The 18,920-nt window shown below is 43.0% G+C and overlaps 1 protein-coding gene across 2 annotated transcripts in view; it reads right to left on the bottom strand.

Moving 5' to 3' along the window:
• LOC135550924 (kin of IRRE-like protein 3) overlaps window positions 1-18,920 on the bottom strand; it is a 267,107-nt gene that overhangs the window by 104,933 nt on the left and 143,254 nt on the right. For both annotated transcript variants that reach the window (XM_064982166.1, XM_064982167.1), the window contains one exon: window positions 4,435-4,584. In XM_064982166.1, the coding sequence (XP_064838238.1) occupies window positions 4,435-4,584 (150 nt within the window). The remainder of the gene's footprint in view (window positions 1-4,434; window positions 4,585-18,920) is intronic.

Below are 18,920 nucleotides of genomic sequence, written 5' to 3'. Positions count from 1 at the left end.
AGAAGAGGCTATTCGCCACAATGTGTGGATGAAGCTCTTCATTTGGCATTGGAAAAAATACGAGATGAACTGTTACAAAAAAGACTCGCTAATGCTAAAGAACACTCCGTAATGTTCACAACTACATATGCCAGTGTCAAGAATGTAACAGCTTTTTTCTACCTCCTTCTCTGACGAAGAGGTGGAATAAGGATCGGTCCAAAATGCAACGTGGTTCGTTCGATACATCTTTAATTATGACGAAACACGAACAATACAAAACAACAAATGTCGGAAACCGAAACAGCCCTGACTGGTGCAACAAACACAGAGACAGGAACAATCACCCACAAACACACAGTGAAACCCAGGCTACCTAAATATGGTTCCCAATCAGAGACAACGATAATCACCTGACTGATTGAGAACCGCCTCAGGCAGTCATAGACTAATCTATACACCCCACACAACCCCAAGACGAAACACACTACAAATAAACCCATGTCACACCCTGGCCTGACTCAATAAATTAAGATAACATAATAAATATAGACCAGGGCGTGACAAAGAAACACTGGCATATTTTATAATCGGACCCAGCTTGGCTGGCTGAATTTAAAAATCCACCACTTATTGTGTATAGGAGAGGTCGCAATTTACACGATAAATTGGTTCATGCCAACTGCCAGCCACAAAAGAAAATCAGCCAGGCTCTTTTACGCCCTCTACCAAATGGTAGCTATAAATGCAGAGGATGCGCACAGTGCAACAATATGATGAAGTGTGAATATTTCTGCCACCCACAAAGGAAAACGGTTCCAAATAAATGACATTATTACCTGTTCCACCACCCATGTTATTTACATTATTAAATGTCCATGTGGGCTCTGCTATGTTGGTAAAATCTCTCGTTCTCTCAAACAGAGAATTAGTGAACATAAAAGTTCAATCAGGAGAAACGACAGGGATTATCCAGTCGCAGTACATTTCAATGACCTGAAGCATGACATTTCTACCTTTAGATGTTGTGGCATAGAGAAAGTTAATATATCAGACAGGGGAGGTGATATTAATAATATTCTGAGTAAAAGAGAATGTTTTGGGATTTTCACCCTCCAGACATTATTTCTTAAAGGACTTAATGATGAAATGCCTATGTATGTTATATTGTGAATTTGAACATGAATTATGTGCCTATTTAAGATTACTCTGTTTTTCGTACTATGTACCCAATGACTAATGAAAACTTGCTATGTCCTCATTGTGGTTTTACAGACGTGTTTCATACGTCTTATTTATACACTTTTGTAATATTTATGAAAAGCATATTGATATATTTGGTAGCACTTCCTTTGTCTCCAACCCCCTTCGATGTGTGGAACGGATGTGGGTGGGGCTAGGTCTACATAAGCGTGCACATTTTTTTAAATTCACAAAAGCTCTGATGAAGGCCGTGAGGCCGATACGTAAGCTTATTAAAGATCAGTGATACTGTCAAGAGCAGTGTGTGGTTTCCTTTTTCCTTCAGAATTTTGTGTTGTAGAACAACTGACTAACAACTGGTCATTCAGATCGAAATGACGACCAGTTTCCATGGTGACACTTTACTCTTTCAATGATATGTTGAAACTTTGTTACAAGTTCTACTTTGTGTAGCAAGTTGTTGTAGTAAATTAGTTACATGAACTATATGCAGCCACTGGCTCACCAAAGACAGGTCATGCATACTCTGTGAATTTACAGAGAAATATCAGCAACCGAGCAAGCATTTGCTCACAGTGCACTGTTCTCTGATTGGCCAAACACAACTGTCTCATCTCAAGTCTTTTGCTAAGATTTTAATTGATGAATCTTGGAAACTCAAGCAGCCGACACGAAACGTTCTAAAACTAGACTGATCAGATTAAGTAAACTAATGATCTAAAACTCCATGAAACCATCTCGTCTCAGTTGTTAGATATGAACCTAGCCTAACACATTTTGAAAGGCATATTTCACTTTTCATTCTCAGAAAGCATCTTTGTCAACAGAAGACATCATCTGATTGAGGCAACTCTCGTGCATTGTTGTTGCTCAATTGGCAGTCATGCATGTCTGAGATTAATACCTGCGGTTATCTCCAAAGCCCATTTAAAGCAGCCCTGACCTCTGCTAGTGCCGTGCTATCCCCCCTTAGCTAGGTGACAGACGGCTGTGGCTCCCCTGCATGGCTGGGGGGATTTCTAGGGATCTAATTAGCCTCAAGGGCCCCTTTGGATCTTGTACCTGCACTATCTCATGCCTTATTCAACAGAACCACCGCCACAAGGCCACTTGGATTACCCTGCCACTCTTAGATGGGGTTCAAAGTTCAAATGTCACTGGTGGAGGGCATTTTCATCCCAGCGATATTGCGTGGAGTCTGTGTTAATGACAGCCCCTGGGTTTATCTGTAGTTTAGGCCCAGGCAGGCTGCAGTGTGTTGGGATATTATTGTGTGTCGGCAAATCGAATGCTTTCCTTATGAGGGAGGAAAGTAAGGTCAGGCTATTACGGAAATGGCACTGCCTTGTCTAATGCAGCAGCTAAAACTTGTGTATGGGGTGCATGAACACTGAACACTTTTGCACTTTTGGGACATTGTATTGGGAGGATATTGCAATGTATTGCAATGTATAAACACAAATGTTTCAACTATGGAAGCTATGTTCAAAGAACGGGGTCCAAAGAGGAATCCCAAATTATGTCTAACACATATCCTCAACATCACACAAAGCATAAAAGCTGCAGTCTGAAAATGTTTTAATAAAATCCCTGACATCAACAGATGCTTGTGAGCCGGGGCCAGTCGGTGTACGGGCAGGCATCCACTCTGGTTATGAGAGCACAACACGGCAAGGCTGTCAAGCGTTGGAGTGAGGCCGGTGGTTGGCTGCCTCTGAGTCTCCAACCGTCTCCACCGAAGGGGAAGTGACAGGCGGGGATTGACCATGACAGCATCCATACATTTATTACCTCTCTCATCTGTCCCGCTGGTGGCTTTGTATGCAACTTTTTTCCAAACGATGCCGATATGTCTGGGATTAAGTGTCATGCTAATGGCTAGGCCATGGGGAGGATGATGATTTGTCTCTTTTGCCCTAAAAATCTGAACCCTCCCCCCACAATAACAAAATGGTGCCCTTATCTATAATTAATAATTCTATTGGAGCTGAATTGCCAGCATCTTAACTCTCTCCTCTCCCTGCCTTTGATCGACTACTTCATACTCCACACAAAGTAACCAACTTTAAATTAGTGGGCAAAAATGCATCCACTAAGGGGGGGAATAATGAACTAATACCTCTGGAATATATCATGCTTTAAACAAGGGAGGATGAATCGATAATGCTAATTAGGGTGCTCCTTCCTTGCATCTGCCCAAGGCCCCAAAGGGTTTGCATCGAAGGGTTCCATCGATCCCACCCCAAATGATGGCTGATGGAAAACAGATTGGGGGGATTTGGCATCACCTCATTAAGCCTGATTTGAGGATGCATCAATGATTGATCTCTAGCCGATTCATATTCAGTTTCCTCCGCCTTTCAAATGATTACTGAGCTATTTCAATATTACAGTACTCCCAGCTCTCCTCATTTTCTTCTCTCTATCCCTTCCTCTCGCTCACTTTACGTGTGCATTTGAAATGGCACCCTATTCGTTATATAGTGCACTACTTTTAACCAGGCACTATTAAAATCGCTTTATTGGTCGATTGTACACAAAGTCCAACCGAAATTTAACCCAACCCATTCGAAAGACCGGGGGGGGGGGGGGGGCAGTGCCCCTGTGACAACAATGTTGGATCCCCTTGTGACCCCCCTAAATGTGGAGTATGAAATATTTTTTACATATATAATTTTTGCTATCGTTCTTTTTTTAACATCCGTTATTAGACAGTGGCAACGATGATGATTATGAACATGGTATTTTGCCTACTAATGCCTGCAGTGAAGAAAACGATGACAACAATAACGTCTAATGTAACTGGCCCCTCTAACAGTACAACTGGCCCCAGCTTGGCCCCCAGTTGAAATGGTCTAGAATCGCCACTGGCTCACTTCCCGCCAGATTTCTCCCATTGGATCCTGGATTTGAACTGGCTGCTGGCTTGCCTCTCTAACCGTTAGGCTACCTGACGCCCTGTTCAAGGGGCTCTGGTCAAAGTAGTGCACTACATAGGTGCCATTTGGGACGCAGGCCGAAGTCATCTAAAATGTCAACTCTTCAGGTTCCCCAGATCTACTACTCTTTCTACCTGCTTTGAAACAGTTTGACACTGTTTTGCAAGTGTTACGTGGCCTTGAACGGGATGTTCTCTCAACACTCACTTATTCTGATACGCCTTCCCATTTACCTGGACCTTGCAGACATACTGTATACACAATGATTTAGTGATCTTGAATGTAACCAAATAGTATTCTAGCTGATCCTTACCGAGCACAGTTAGTCGGGCGGGGCGTGTTCTGATAGCTGCCTGGATGGCCTGGCACTCGAAGAAGGCGTCATCCTGCATTTCAGTTCTCTGAATTAAGAGGTGGTATTCACCCTTGCTGTGGTCTCCCACGATGTCATAACGTGGGTAGCCTGGAACACAAGAACACACATTGTTACTCCCGCACATACACGCACACACACACACACACACACACACACACACACACACACACACACACACACACACACACACACACACACACACACACACACACACACACACACACACACACACACACACACACTCACACACACACCCCTTCATTATGTGTGCCCACACGCTAGGTTTTCCAATTATCCAGGGATATGGGTTGCAATGCCCACTAGTTTACAGAAACACAATTAAAGCAACAATTGGTTTTTCAGAATGAGCTTGTTATTCCTTTCAGGAGAACAGAGAACACGCACAATTATAATGGAGATCACACACACGCGCACACACACTCACACACACACACACACACACACACACACACACACACACACACACACACATACATACACACACACACACTCATCACAATGATATATTTGATGTGGGCTGTGTTATTGTTGCTTTCCCCTCCTTATACGATTATACATCTTTAGCACGGTAAAGATGCACGTATAGTAGCTAATTACTTTCTCTGGCCACCTACAGTTATCTTTGGAGGAGGAGAGAAGAAAGGGGGCGGTGGACTTTCTTGTTTTTTCTTCCTCAAATAAACAAATGGAGCGTTAATCTGTCCTCCAGCACATAAACTGAGCAACTGTCAGCCCTCGAGGGGATTCAATTCTCCCATCGCCAATTGTGTCGAGTCCAGTGTCTGCCGTAATAGCTACTAGAACCCAGTTGAAAAACAAATGAGCGATATGTAATATCTAATAGACCATTTTATTAGGAAATAATATCACCCTAAACAGATCGGATATTGTTTTTAGCAAAGCAAGTACATTTTGTATCGGATCCACTGAATTGAAAATAATATGGCCTCTTTTAGCCTGTAATGAGTCTGTAGTCTAAATGTATGATGTTGTGGGGATTCCTATTCTTATGTATGACTGTGTTACATAACAAAAATAACACAATGTTAGAGGTGATACACTAACTGCAATTATTATTTCTTTCTTTGGGAATTCTGTGTGTTGATACTCAGGCGATGGATTCAAACGATTGAACCGCAAGAGGAGTTGAAAGAACAAATCCACAAAACTGACAATGTTCATTTGAGCTGTCAATGGAGGGCTGATGGATGAAGAACAGAAACAACAGAGAGGTAAAACAGCAGCAACTACAGAAAGAAAATGCAGAAAGCTCTCTCAGAAAACGACCTGTACGCACTCGTTGGTTGGCCCTCGCTTCATACTCGTCGCCAAATCCACTGGCTACAGGTTATCTACAAGTCTCTGCTAGGTAAAGCCCCGCCTTATCTCAGCTCACTGGTCACCATAGCAGCACCCACTCGTAGCACGCGCTCCAGCAGGTATATCTCATTGGTCACCCCACCCCCAAAGCCAATTCCTCCTTTGGTCGTCTTTCCTTCCAGTTCTCTGCTGCCCATGACTGGAACTAATTGCAAAAATCTCTGAAGCTGGAGACTCACATCTCCCTCACTAGCTTTAAGCACCAGATGTCAGAGCAGCTTACTGTCACGATCGTCGTAGTGAGGAGACCAAAGCGCAGCATGATGTGAATACATCCTTTTAATGATAGATGAAAACAAACACGAAGTACACTAAACAAACAAACAAACAAACAAACAAACAAACAAACAAACAAACAAACAAACAAACAAACAAACAAAATATCAAAACGACCGTGACCTCTATAAATACTGAGTGCAAACATGCAGCATCACATAGACAATAACCCACGAACCCAAACTGGAAAATGGCAACCTAAATAGGTTCCCCAATCAGAGTCAACAATAAACAGCTGCCTATGATTGGGAACCAATTCAGACCACCATAGACCTACAATATGCCTAGACTAGAGACACACACCTAGACCTACAAAAAACCTAGATGAGACAAAAACACACATATCACCCATGTCACACCCTGACCTAACCAAAATATATAAAGAAGGTCAGGGCATAACACTTACAGATCACTGCACCTGTACATAGCCCATCTGTAAACAGCCCATCTATCTACTAACCTCATCCCCATACTGGTATTTATTTATTTTGCTCCATTGCACCCCAGTATCTCTACCTGCACATTCATCTTCTGCACATTCTACCATTCCAGTGTTTAATTGCTATATTGTAATTACTTTGCCACCATGGCCTATTTATTTCCTTAACTTACCTCATTTGCACTCACTGTATATATACTTTTTTATTTTATTTTCTTCTACTGTATTATTGGCTGTATGTTTTGTTTATTCCATGTGTAACTCTGTGTTGTTGTATGTGTCGAATTGCTACGCTTTATCTTGGCCAGGTCGCAGTTGCAAATGAGAACTTGTTCTCAACTAGCCTACCTGGTTAAATAAAAGTGAAATAATAAATAAATAAAAACACAACTAAAAAAACACTGTTCAAAGTCAAGCTGTAACATCCCTCCCTTATTTTCCAGGACCGGTAAACAGGAAAAGGAATACATGCTCTGGTGAATGAAGGGAAGGAGGGAGGAGCATACTGAAAGACTTTAAGAGGTAAGGAGACCAGAAGAAGCAGGTAGGGAGTGTACTCATGTACTATATGTCTTGACCAGAGCATTAGAATTTCATTAGCTATTTCATGGTTAATGGCATTACTGATTTTGTAAGTTAATGCTGGTTGATCATTCTCAATACATTCACCAAGGGGACCTGAACATTGTGCTAACCTCTGTTATTAATAAGATACATAACAAAAGAAAACCACATTTTGAAGCAGTTTTCCCTCATAGGAAATTGATTAAATGCAAGAAACTGTATTTTTTTTTACATTAACCTCTCATGAAGCATGTGGGTTACACTTTACATTAAGGTATAAACCCTTTCTAAACCCTATCTCATCCCCTCATCCTATACATACAACTCTCCTTCCGTGGCCTCCAATTGCTCTTAAATACAAGTAAAACTAAATGCATGCTCTTCAACCGATCGCCCGTCCAACATCACTACTCTGGACGGTTCTGTCTTAGAATATGTGGACAACTACAAATACCTAGGTGTCTGGTTAGACTGTAAACTCTCCTTCCAGACTCACATTAAACATCTCCAATCCAAAGTTCAATCTAGAATTGGCTTCCTATTTCGCAACAAAGCCTACTTCACGCATGCTGCCAAACATACCCTTGTAAAACTGACCATCCTACCGATCCTTGACTTCGGCGACGTCATTTACAAAATAGCCTCCAATACCCTACTCAATAAATTGGATGCAGTCTATCACAGTTCCATTCGTTTTGTCACCAAAGCCCCATATACTACCCACCATTGCGACCTGTACGCTCTCGTTGGCTGGCCCTCGCTTCATACTCGTCGCCAAACCCACTGGCTCCAGGTCATCTACAAGACCCTGCTAGGTAAAGTCCCCCCTTATCTCACCTCACTAGTCACCATAGCAGCACCCACCTGTAGCACGCACTCCAGCAGGTATATCTCTCTGGTTACCCCCAAAACCAATTCTTACTTTGGCCGCCTCGCCTTCCAGTTCTCTGCTGTCAATGACTGGAACGAACTGCAAAAATCTCTGAAACTGGAAACACTTATCCCCCTCACTAGCTTTAAGCTGTCAGAGCAGCTCACAGATTACTGCACCTGTACATAGCCCATCTATAATTTAGCCCAAACAACTACCGCTTCCCCTACTGTATTTATTTATTTAATTTGCTCCTTTGCACCCCCATTATTTCTATCTCTACTTTGCAAATAAACCATTCCAGTGTTTATTTTTTAATTTTTTATTTGCTATATTTTATTTACTTCGCCACCATGGCCTTTTTTTGCCTTTACCTCCCTTATCTCACCTCATTTGCAGACATTGTATATAGACTCATTTTTCTAATGTATTGTTGACTGTATGTTTGTTTTACTCCATGTGTAACTCTGTGTTGTTGTTCGTGTCAAACTGCTTTGCTTTATCTTGGCCAGGTCGCAAATGTAAATGAGAACTTGTTCTCAACTTGCCTACCTGGTTAAATAAAGGTGAAATAAAAAAAATCTTAAAAAAATATACAGTATATATAATATTTATAACATGACCAAAGGTATGTGGACACCTGCTCATCCAACATCTCATTCCAAAATCATGGGCACTAATATGGAGTTGGTCCCCCCTTTGCAGCTATAACAGCCTCCACTCTTCTGGGAAGGCTTTCCTCCAGATGTTGGAACAATGTTGTGGGGACTTGCTTCCATTCAGCCATAAGAGCATTAGTGAGGTTGGGTGATTAGGAGTGGCTCGCAGTTGGAGCTAGAATTAATCACCAAAGTTGTTTGATAGGGTTGAGGTCAGGGCTCTGTTTAGGCCAGTCAGGTTCTTCCACACCGATCTCAATACACTATTTTTGTATGGACCTCGCTTTCTACATAGGGGCATTGTCATGCAGAAATAGGAAAGGGCCTCCCTCAAACTGTTGCCGCAAAGTTGGAAGCACAGAATCATCTAGAATGTCATTGTATGCTGTAGCGTTAAGATTCCCCTTCACTGGAACTAAGGAGCCTCGCCCGAACCATGAAAAACAGCCCCAGACCATTATTCCTCCCTCACCAAACTTTACAGTTGGCACTATGCATGGGGGCAGGGAGTGTTCTCCTGGTATCTGCCAAACCCAGATTCGTCTGTCCGATGGTGAAGCATGATTCATCACTCCAGAGAATGAGTTTCCACTACTCCAGAGTCCAAGCTTTACACCACTCCAGCCGACGTTTGGCATGGCACATGGTGTATCTACTCGGCCATGGAAATCCATTTCATGAAGCTCCCGACGAACAGTTCTTGTGCTGACGTTGCAACCAAGGACAGACAATCCACTAATTTGAAAGGGTGTCACATAATTTTGTATATACAGTATAGTGTATGTATATCTCCTCCTATAACTTCTAATGTACATATATTGTTCCTGTTTACATATTGTCCATAGTGTCTTTACACACCACAAATTTATATCCGGGACAGCTCGTTCTGACATTTCTTAATCTCTTGTTGCTTCTTCTTTTTTTGTCCTTTTCTTTTTTCCTTGGCATTATTTGTGTATTAGTATTGTACTGTTAGACATTTACTGCACTGCTGGAGCTAGGAACAAAATGTAACGGCGTTCTTCGTTTGTCGCAAGAAAGTCGGACCGAAATGCAGCGTGTTGGTTACTCATGTTTTTTAATGAAAACAAATGAAGATTACATGAAAATACTGAGACAAATACAAAACAACAAAACGGAACGTGAAACCTAAATACAGCCTATCTGGTGAAACTACACAGAGACAGGAACAATCACCCACGAAATACAAAGTGAAACCCAGGCTACCTAAATACGGTTCCCAATCAGAGACAACGAGAATCACCTGACTCTGATTGAGAACCGCCTCAGGCAGCCAAACCTATGCAACACCCCTACTCAACCGCAATCCCAATAACTAAAAAACCCCACTACGAAATAATACAACATAAACCCATGTCACACCCTGGCCTGACTAACTAATTAACGAAAACACAAAATACTAAGACCAGGGCGTGATAGAACCCCCCCCCCCTAAGGTGCGGACTCCCGGACGCACCTCAAAACCATAGGGAGGGTCCGGGTGGGCGTCTGTCCATGGTGGCGGTTCCGGCTCGGGACGTGGACCCCACTCCATTAATGTCATAGTTCCTCCCCTACGCATCCTGGGATAATCCACCCTCGCCGCCGACCATGGCCTAGTAGTCCTCACCCAGAACCCCACTGGACTGAGGGGCAGCTCGGGGCAGAGGGGCAGCTCGGGACAGAGGAAGCCCAGCACTGAGAGGAAGCCCAGCACTGAAAGGAAGCCCAAGACTGAGAGGAAGCCCAACCAGGCAGTTGAATCCGGCAGATCCTGGCTGGCTGGCAGTTCTGGCAGATCCTGGCTGACTGGCGGATCTGGAAGAGTCTGGTTGACTCGCGGATCTGGAAGAGTCTGGTTGACTAGCGGATCTGGAAGAGTCTGGCTGACTGGCAGATCTGCAAGAGTCTGGCTGACTGGCAGATCTGGAAGAATCTGGCTGACTGGCAGATATGGAAGAGTCTGGCTGACTGGCAGATCTGGAAGAGTCTGGCTGACTGGCAGATCTGGAAGAGTCTGGCTGACTGGCAGATCTGGAAGAATCTGGCTGACTGGCAGATATGGAAGAGTCTGGCTGACTGGCAGATCTGGAAGAGTCTGGCTGACTGGCAGATCTGGAAGAGTCTGGCTGACTGGCAGATCTGGAAGAGTCTGGCTGACTGGCAGATCTGGAAGAGTCTGGCTGACTGGCAGATCCTGGCAGACTGACGGCTCTGGCTGCTTCATGCTGACTGACGGCTCTGGCTGTTCCATGCTGACTGGCGGCTCTGGCTGCTCCATGCAGATTGACAGCTCTGGCGGCTTCTTGCAAACTGACAGCTCTGGCTGCTCCATGCAGCCTAACAGCTCTGGCAGCTCCTTGCAGACTGGCAGCTCCTTGCAGACTGGCAGCTCCTTGCAGACTGGCAACTCCATGCAGACTGGCAACTCCATGCAGACTGGCAACTCCATGCAGACTGGCAACTCTATGCAGACTGGCAGCTCCTTGCAGACTGGCAGCTCCTTGCAGACTGGCAGCTCCATGCAGACTGGCAGCTCCATGCAGACTGGCAGCTCTGGCTGCTCCAAGCAGACTGACAGCTCTGGCTGCTCCATGCAGACTGGCAGCTCTAGCTGCTCCATGCAGACTGGCAGCTCTGGATGCTCCATGCAGACTGGCAGCTCAGGCTCCTCCGAACAGGCAGGAGGCTCCGGCAGCGCTGGAGAGGAGAAAGTCTCCGACAGCGCAGGAGAGGCGAGGCGCACTGTAGGCCTGATGCGTGGTGCTGGCACTGGTGGTATTGGGCCGAAGACACGCACAGGAAGCCTGGTGCGGGGAGCTGCTACCGGAGGGCTGGGGTGTGGAGGTGGTACTGGATAGACCGGACCGTGCAGGCGCACTGGAGCTCTTGAGCACCGAGCCTGCCCAACCTTACCAGGTTGAATACTCTCGGTCACCCTGCCAGTGCGGCAAGGTGGAATAGCCCGCACTGGGCTATGTAGGTGAACCAGAGACACCAAGCGCAAGGCTGGTGCCATGTAAGCCGGCCCAAGGAGACGCACTGGGGACCAGATGCGTAGAGCCGGCTTCATGGCATTTGGCTCGACGCTCAATCTAGCCCGGCCGATACGCGGAGCTGAAATATACCGCACCGGGCTATGCACCCGCACTGGGGACACCGTGCGCACCACTGCATAACACTGCATAACACGGTGCCTGCCCGGTCTCTCTAGCCCCCCTGTAAGCACAGGGAGTTTGCGCAGGTCTCCTACCTGGCGTAGCCATACTCCCTGAAAGCCCCCCCCCAAGAAATTTTTGGGGCTGATTCCCGGGCTTCCATCCACGTCGCCGTGCTGCCTCCTCATACCAGCGCCTCTCCGCTTTAGCCGCCTCTAGTTCCTCCTTGGGGCGGCGATATTCACCAGGCTGAGCCCAGGGTCCTTTTCCGTCCAGTTCTTCCTCCCATGTCCAATTCTCCAAGTGGTGCAGCCTCTCCCACTGAAGCTGCTTCTGTTGTCTCTCCTGTGGCTCTTGCCTGTTAACACGCTGCTCGGTCCGTGTGTGGTGGGTGATTCTGTAACGGCGTTCTTCGTTTGTCGCAAGAAAGTCGGACCGAAATGCAGCGTGTTGGTTACTCAAGTTTTTTAATGAAAACAAATGACGATTACATGAAAATACAACAACATAAACCCATGTCACACCCTGGCCTGACTAACTAATTAACGAAAACACAAAATACTAAGACCAAGGCGTGACACAATAGCATTTTGTTGCATCTCCTTTAACATATTATAATCTGTGTACACGACAAATAACCTTTGATTTGATTTGACTTTAATGGAAAGTGTTACCGGAAGCACATATAATCATATTTTATTTTTGAGAGGGGATTTGATTCTTCGGGGGATACTAATATACTGTACATAAGATCCCTGAGGAAACCAATTTTCCTCCCCTGGGGTGTTAGAGAGAGAGAGAAAGGAGGCACAGAATACATTCAATCCCAGAAAACCATTAAGACCTGAGATCAAGTGTCAGACGAACGACCCCAAGCCAAGTGGGAATGAATAGCGGAAGAAGCTGAAGACAAAAGCTGGTCAATTAAGGCAAACAATGTATAACCTAGGTATAGGTATAACCTCTATAAAGGCGATGGATCCATTAAGATTAATTAGACTCGACTTAGATCAATGCCGTGACTTAGATAGGAGAGGGTTTTGGCGGACGATGATGTATTTCAGTATGGAGGAGTGCAGTCACATAACTGACACATCAATGGGAGGAAACGTCTGATGTCCATCCCAAATTGCAGCCTATTCCCTAAATAGTGAATTTGTCCCTAGAGCCCTATTGACCCTGGTCAAATGTAGTGCACTATAAAGAAAATAGGGTGCAATTTGGGACACAACATGAGTAGGGCCAGATCAAAGGGAACACAGGAGAGAAGGTGAAGGCCACATGTAAAGCGAGCACTCCCTTGCTCTGATTAAAAAAAGTGGAAAAAGGAAGAGTCCAAATTACACGGGGAGAGCAATCAAGAGGCTAGGGTGCTGTCGATGCCATTGACAGTCAAACCCCTCCTTCAGCTTTTTTCGAAAACTAAACATTATCAGTTAAAAATATAATTTTCCCTCATTGACTTTGGCCTTTGATTTACAACACCACTTCATGGCCATAATCTGTCCTATTCAGATGAATATGTTAATTATGTTTAGCTTTAAGTGCCATTATCCTTTAGTGCTCGAGCCATTCTTTTAGCTCCTGATGATAGTTATGATAGCAATTAGGACAATAGTACGGTGTCAGTATGTGGCCTTGCTGCCTTCCCTCACATAGCTGTTGTGTTGACTAAGAGGTCTAATTTCCCTGTCGTCTCTAAAAGCAAACACTTTCCACAGTTCACACTGCCGGGAGGGAGCCTTTCCAGTTCACACTAGACCCCCCTATCATTGATCCGCCGTAAAGACGTGGCATTTATCCCCACGGCAGGCACACAGACACAGACAGCTCCCCCCCCCCTCCTCTCTCTCTCTCTCTCTCTCTCTCTCTCTCTCTCAATCTCCCAACCTTTACTATTATTCTCTATCTCTCTCTCTCTTTCTCTCTCTCTCTCCCTAGCTCTCTCTTTCTCTTCTCTGAGCTGATAGTGATTTTTGGTTAAGCACCAGGAGGCCCCTGGGGACCCGGTCATTACACTGCACTTCAGTGACACAGGTGATGGGTCCCAGGATGCTACTAAAAGGACCCGAAGTGGGATTGCATGGACATAATGGGAAAGGATTGTTCTCCCAGGCCCAATTATGAAAACGCCATCCATGACAAAATATAACAAGGGACTGAGGCAAAAGCAGACCATGTCTTCAGGGGAAGACAATGTAACAGATTGGCATGGCAGGATTTGTGGAAGAAGAAAACAAATCTGATGACATGGCATGGTATGCAAACTGTAGTCCATTGCCATATTTTAACCCCAGGTATATTATCTGTCCTCTCTAATGATGTTATTGAACATTTTATTCATATTGTTTATCAAGTCAAGTGATCACAACTCCTCAAAGACATTGATTGGGTAAAATAGTTTGCAAGGTGGGTTGTTGATGCTGATTTATCCAGTATTTGACTTTACCTATCCAAAAAACACACCACACACCGCTCTGAAAGCTGATTGTGGAAATAATTTCCTCTGGCAGTCATCAGAGCAACGATACTGTCTTCAAAACTGCCCGAGGAAAGATTGGGGAAGCAGACACGCTGACGCTTTGGAAATTAGCAAAACATGATTTAACCATCTGGCGGAGCAGCAGATGCTGCCATAAATTGCTGCAACTTTCAAATGTTGATTTTCTTTAACCCAGATGCAGTTTGGAGTGCCGGTGTGTAGGGTTAGTTGAGCTTAATATATTCTGGGAGATTGAGAAACAGTTTTTCTGGCTGTGGTGTTAATTTTGAAATACGTCTCACGCATCAACTGCAGTGTTGTAAGATGGCTAATGCAGAGTAGAATTGTGGAAACAACAAAGAAAATAATTACGGCAGTAATGTAATGGTACTCAAGCAGTAATCAATACATACTGAAAATGGTATAACAAAAACATTTGTCTTTGCTCTTGTTGCCTCTAAATCAGGGGTGGGCAATTCCAGTCCTTGAGGGCCTGATTGGTGTCACAGTTCTGCCCCAGCCCCAGCTAACACACCTGACTCCAATAATCACCTAATGATGATCTTCAGTTTAGAATGCAATTTGATTAATCAGCTGCTGATGGAGAAAAATGTGACACATATCAGGCCTATGAGGACTGGTGTTGCCCACTGCTCTAAATTAATAATATAGTATATAATTACTTTGAGAAATCATTTTTTGAGTGTGGATCCTACAGATGAAACTTGTGCAATATTGGTCATTTACCATATCACTTGCACTTATAACAATTTTACATTTATGATTGGGCCCAATCCAATGTTTCTCTCCCGTTATACAAAAAGCACGTAAACCCCCTAATTTCTTTGTTTAATAATTCAGAAGAGGGTTCTGATTAAGCCACACCATGAAATACATTTGAAACACTTGTGAGAATTTGGAAAAACAGCAATTACACAATCAGTGTTTGTGACTCCTGTGCCACGTGAAGTGGCTCTTTTAATTAATGATCAAACTCTAATTAAATACTCAATTGCTCCATTGCATCGCTCTGTCATTTGGACCGATGTGACGAGTGACAGATAACTTTTTGATGAAGAGAGCGCGCATGGATTTATTTTCAATTACGTGAAGGTAATGAAAGGAAAAAGTGCAGATCAATGGACATTTGAGCAACACAACAACAATTGAGAACCATGACAGAGACAGTTGCTAAGTGAGAGAGCAGAATGGAGAGAGATGGACAGACAGATGAGAGATATTGAGGCCACAGATAAAGGCTGTGTCCAAGAGAGGAGGGAAGGAGAAGAAGAGAGAAAGGATGGTAACACTTTACATTAAGTTGTCCCCATTACTATGTAACTAATACAGTAATAATTGTGTTCATTTAGTAGTTACATAGATTTTACTATGTAATTAAATAAAAATAGGAATGTTGAGGAATCTGTTATTACACAACTGGTGAAGGTTTATCCACATGTGTAACTACTGATGTTACTACACATTTTCTTATTTCACTATGTAAGTAATGTTTTGTAATTACATGTTTGAAAGTCACCTGTCAATTACCATGTCAATAACTGAAACCAAAATCTGACCTTGTTACATGTAACTACAAGGTTCCGCTATCATTGAATCCACATGTAATGCCAGGGTTGATAAATAGGCTAGGACCAGGTAACAACAATATCAAGCAACTTAATGTAAAGTGAAACCCAATTGGGTACCTTTATAATTACTATGTTGTTACAGTGTAACAACATTTTCAGACAATAGGCTGACCAGGAGAAAGTAGGACAAAGGAGAACATTAGGTATAAGATGGGCTGAAAATCCTTTTGCCTGCGCTGGCATTGCAGATGACTATATTGGTCCACTAATACTGGAATATTAAAGCCCCAGTGTACTACTTTGTGAAAAAAATTATAAAACAAAGTATTCATATTTTTTTTTATACGGATTTTTCATACTTCCCAAGGCTATGTACTTACCCAGGAGCAAGCAACCTAATGTAAAGTGAAGTGAGATGTGTATTACTTTGTAGTTTTGATGTAACAACCTTTGCAGAGAAATAAGGAGAGAGGAGAACATTTTTCAGTTGGACTTTTCTTTAATAAATTTGACAAAGATTCACATTCAAACTATTCAAATTCAATTCCCCATTTCAGACTCAAAGAACTATTTTATTTAGTAGAAACACAGGGTGGCAAAAACTAGCTTGCTAGCATTTCCCCATCATTCACTAATGTACCTAGCTAGCTTGGTGTCACTGGTAGCCTAATGTCAACACCTTTTCCAACTCAGTTAATAAACGTTACCAAATCATCATAAAAATCATGAAAGACTTATTAGCTTACAAGGTAATTTACAATGTTTTTGACTTACATTGCACTTTGCGTATTATAAACCTTTAAAAACATTATAACTAAAGAGAGGGGAGAGGTCAGTGTGATATCACTTCCTGGCTTCTTATATTTCCAAATGTTCTTCTTTTGAATGTGCAAACTTACAATGTCCTTCACTAAATAGTGAACAAAAAGGTAAACAAAATGCTTGATGTTTTTATTTCTTTTTTTGTATGTGCAGAGAGGAAGAGGAATTGAGAGGCCCAACTTGGCGGAACATCTGTCTCCCTCCAGTAGGTAGCGTTGTTTCACCCACCAAGCAAGGTGTTTTTGTATGGAGGTCAATGAGAGCATGTTGAATTTGGTCAACAAAAAATGTAATGGCTTAAATGTTCATTTTGTATGAGGTTATAATAATCCATGCCTTCTGGGAATGTTCTAAAGTCCAAACGTGATGGGTGTAGTTAGAAATGTGTCTGTCAGAAGTATGGAAATGTGTATATTTCAAGACATGGCATATACTGTAAGGGTGCAGTGAGATGGGTTGGACGATACCTTTCTCATCAATCATCTTGAAAAAAACGTATATACTTAAAAACTGAAAATCAACCAATGGCAGTGTCCCCAGGTCTTGTGTTATTTGTTTGTTTTAGTTGGTCAGGACATGAGTTGGGTGGGCATTCTATGTTTTGTGTTTCTAGGTTGGTTTTCTGTGTTCGGCCTAGTATGCTTCTCAATCAGAGGCAGGTGTCAGTAATTGTCTCTGATTGAGAATCATACTTAGGTAGCCTGGGTTTCACTGTTGTTTTGTGGGTGATTGTTTCCGTGTCTGTGTTTGCTCGCCACGCGGTACTGTTTCGGTTTTGTTCACGGTTATTGGTTTGTATTCATTGAGTGTTCAGTTTATGTTTTTAGATAAACATCCATGGACACTTACCACGCCGCATCCTGGTCCGATCCTTGCTACACCTCCTCTTCAGACGAAGAGGAGGAAAACCCTTACAGTCAGCCTTTAAATGCTTTATTATCCAAATGTTGAAAGATCTTGTGGGCGATTGAGAGAAATAAAATGGGGCAGTTTGAGGCCAAGTGGCAGAGAGGGATGGGGGTGTGAGCAGGTGGGTCTGGGCAGGTGTGATGTAGATGTTGTTTGTATGTGTATGTTTGTATTGTCTAAAAATATCAAATAAAATCGTACAAAAAAATGTAATGAAGAAAAATGACAAGCTATTTTATTTATTTTCCTATACATTCTTCATTGTAACCACAATGTCACAGATAATTGAACAAACATAACATGAGCAGATTAACTTGGTCGAAACGTTTCTTTATAAAAGACAATCAGAAAGAATGTTGGTACATATTTATTTTGGTCCAAAGCCACCAATGAGTGAGTCACTCAGCTTTATGCTGTCAAATATAGCTTTATGCTGTGAAATAGCTTACTAAATAGACCAAGCCTAAACAAATATATTAACTTGTCAAAAAAAACGAGTACATTTCATAAATACATTAAATAGCTCAGCTCTTGGAAATATGGGAAACCTTTTCCCTCTCACGATCATCGCTGGACTCTCTTTCATTCAGTTTCTTCTTCACATCTGTCACGCCCTGGCCTTAGTATTCTGTGTTTTCTTTAGTTTGTTGGTTAGGCCAGGGTGTGACATGGGTGATTTATGTGTCTTGTTTTGTCTAGGGGTTTGTAGTCTATGGGGTTGTGTTCAGTTGAGTGTTCTAGGTAAGTCTATGGTTGCCTGGAGTGGTTCTCGATCAGAGGCAGGTGTTTATCGTTGTCTCTGATTGGGAACCATATTTTGGCAGCCATATTCTTTAAGTATTTTGGTGGGTGAGTGTTCCTGTCTCTGTGTTTTGCACCAGTTAAGACTGTTTTTTTATTTTGTATAGTGTTCACGTTTTCATCTTTCATTAAAGATGTTTATAAATAACCACGCTGCATTTTGGTCCTCTCCTTCCCAGGAAGAAAACTGTTACAACATCAACAAAGAAGGACTCTGTTTTTCAGAAGCTCATGTTAAATAGAAGGGCTATTAATTCTTTCTCACTGTGTTAAATAAAGCGAGTTTGTCATTTAGAATTATTTCTGTATGTTTTTAGAGGGAGAAAAACCAAAATGCCCACCATGCCTATGTTTCGAAAATCGTCCATCCACATGTCAAGTGTAATTGTGCCATTGTATTTACCCAAGTTCTCTATCAACTTCGGGACCACTCACCACCTTTTTTGTTGTTG

The sequence above is a fragment of the Oncorhynchus masou genome, chromosome 12, assembly GCF_036934945.1.
Source record: "Oncorhynchus masou masou isolate Uvic2021 chromosome 12, UVic_Omas_1.1, whole genome shotgun sequence".
Lineage (NCBI taxonomy): Eukaryota > Metazoa > Chordata > Actinopteri > Salmoniformes > Salmonidae > Oncorhynchus > Oncorhynchus masou.
This window is presented reverse-complemented; position numbering and strand designations above follow the sequence as displayed.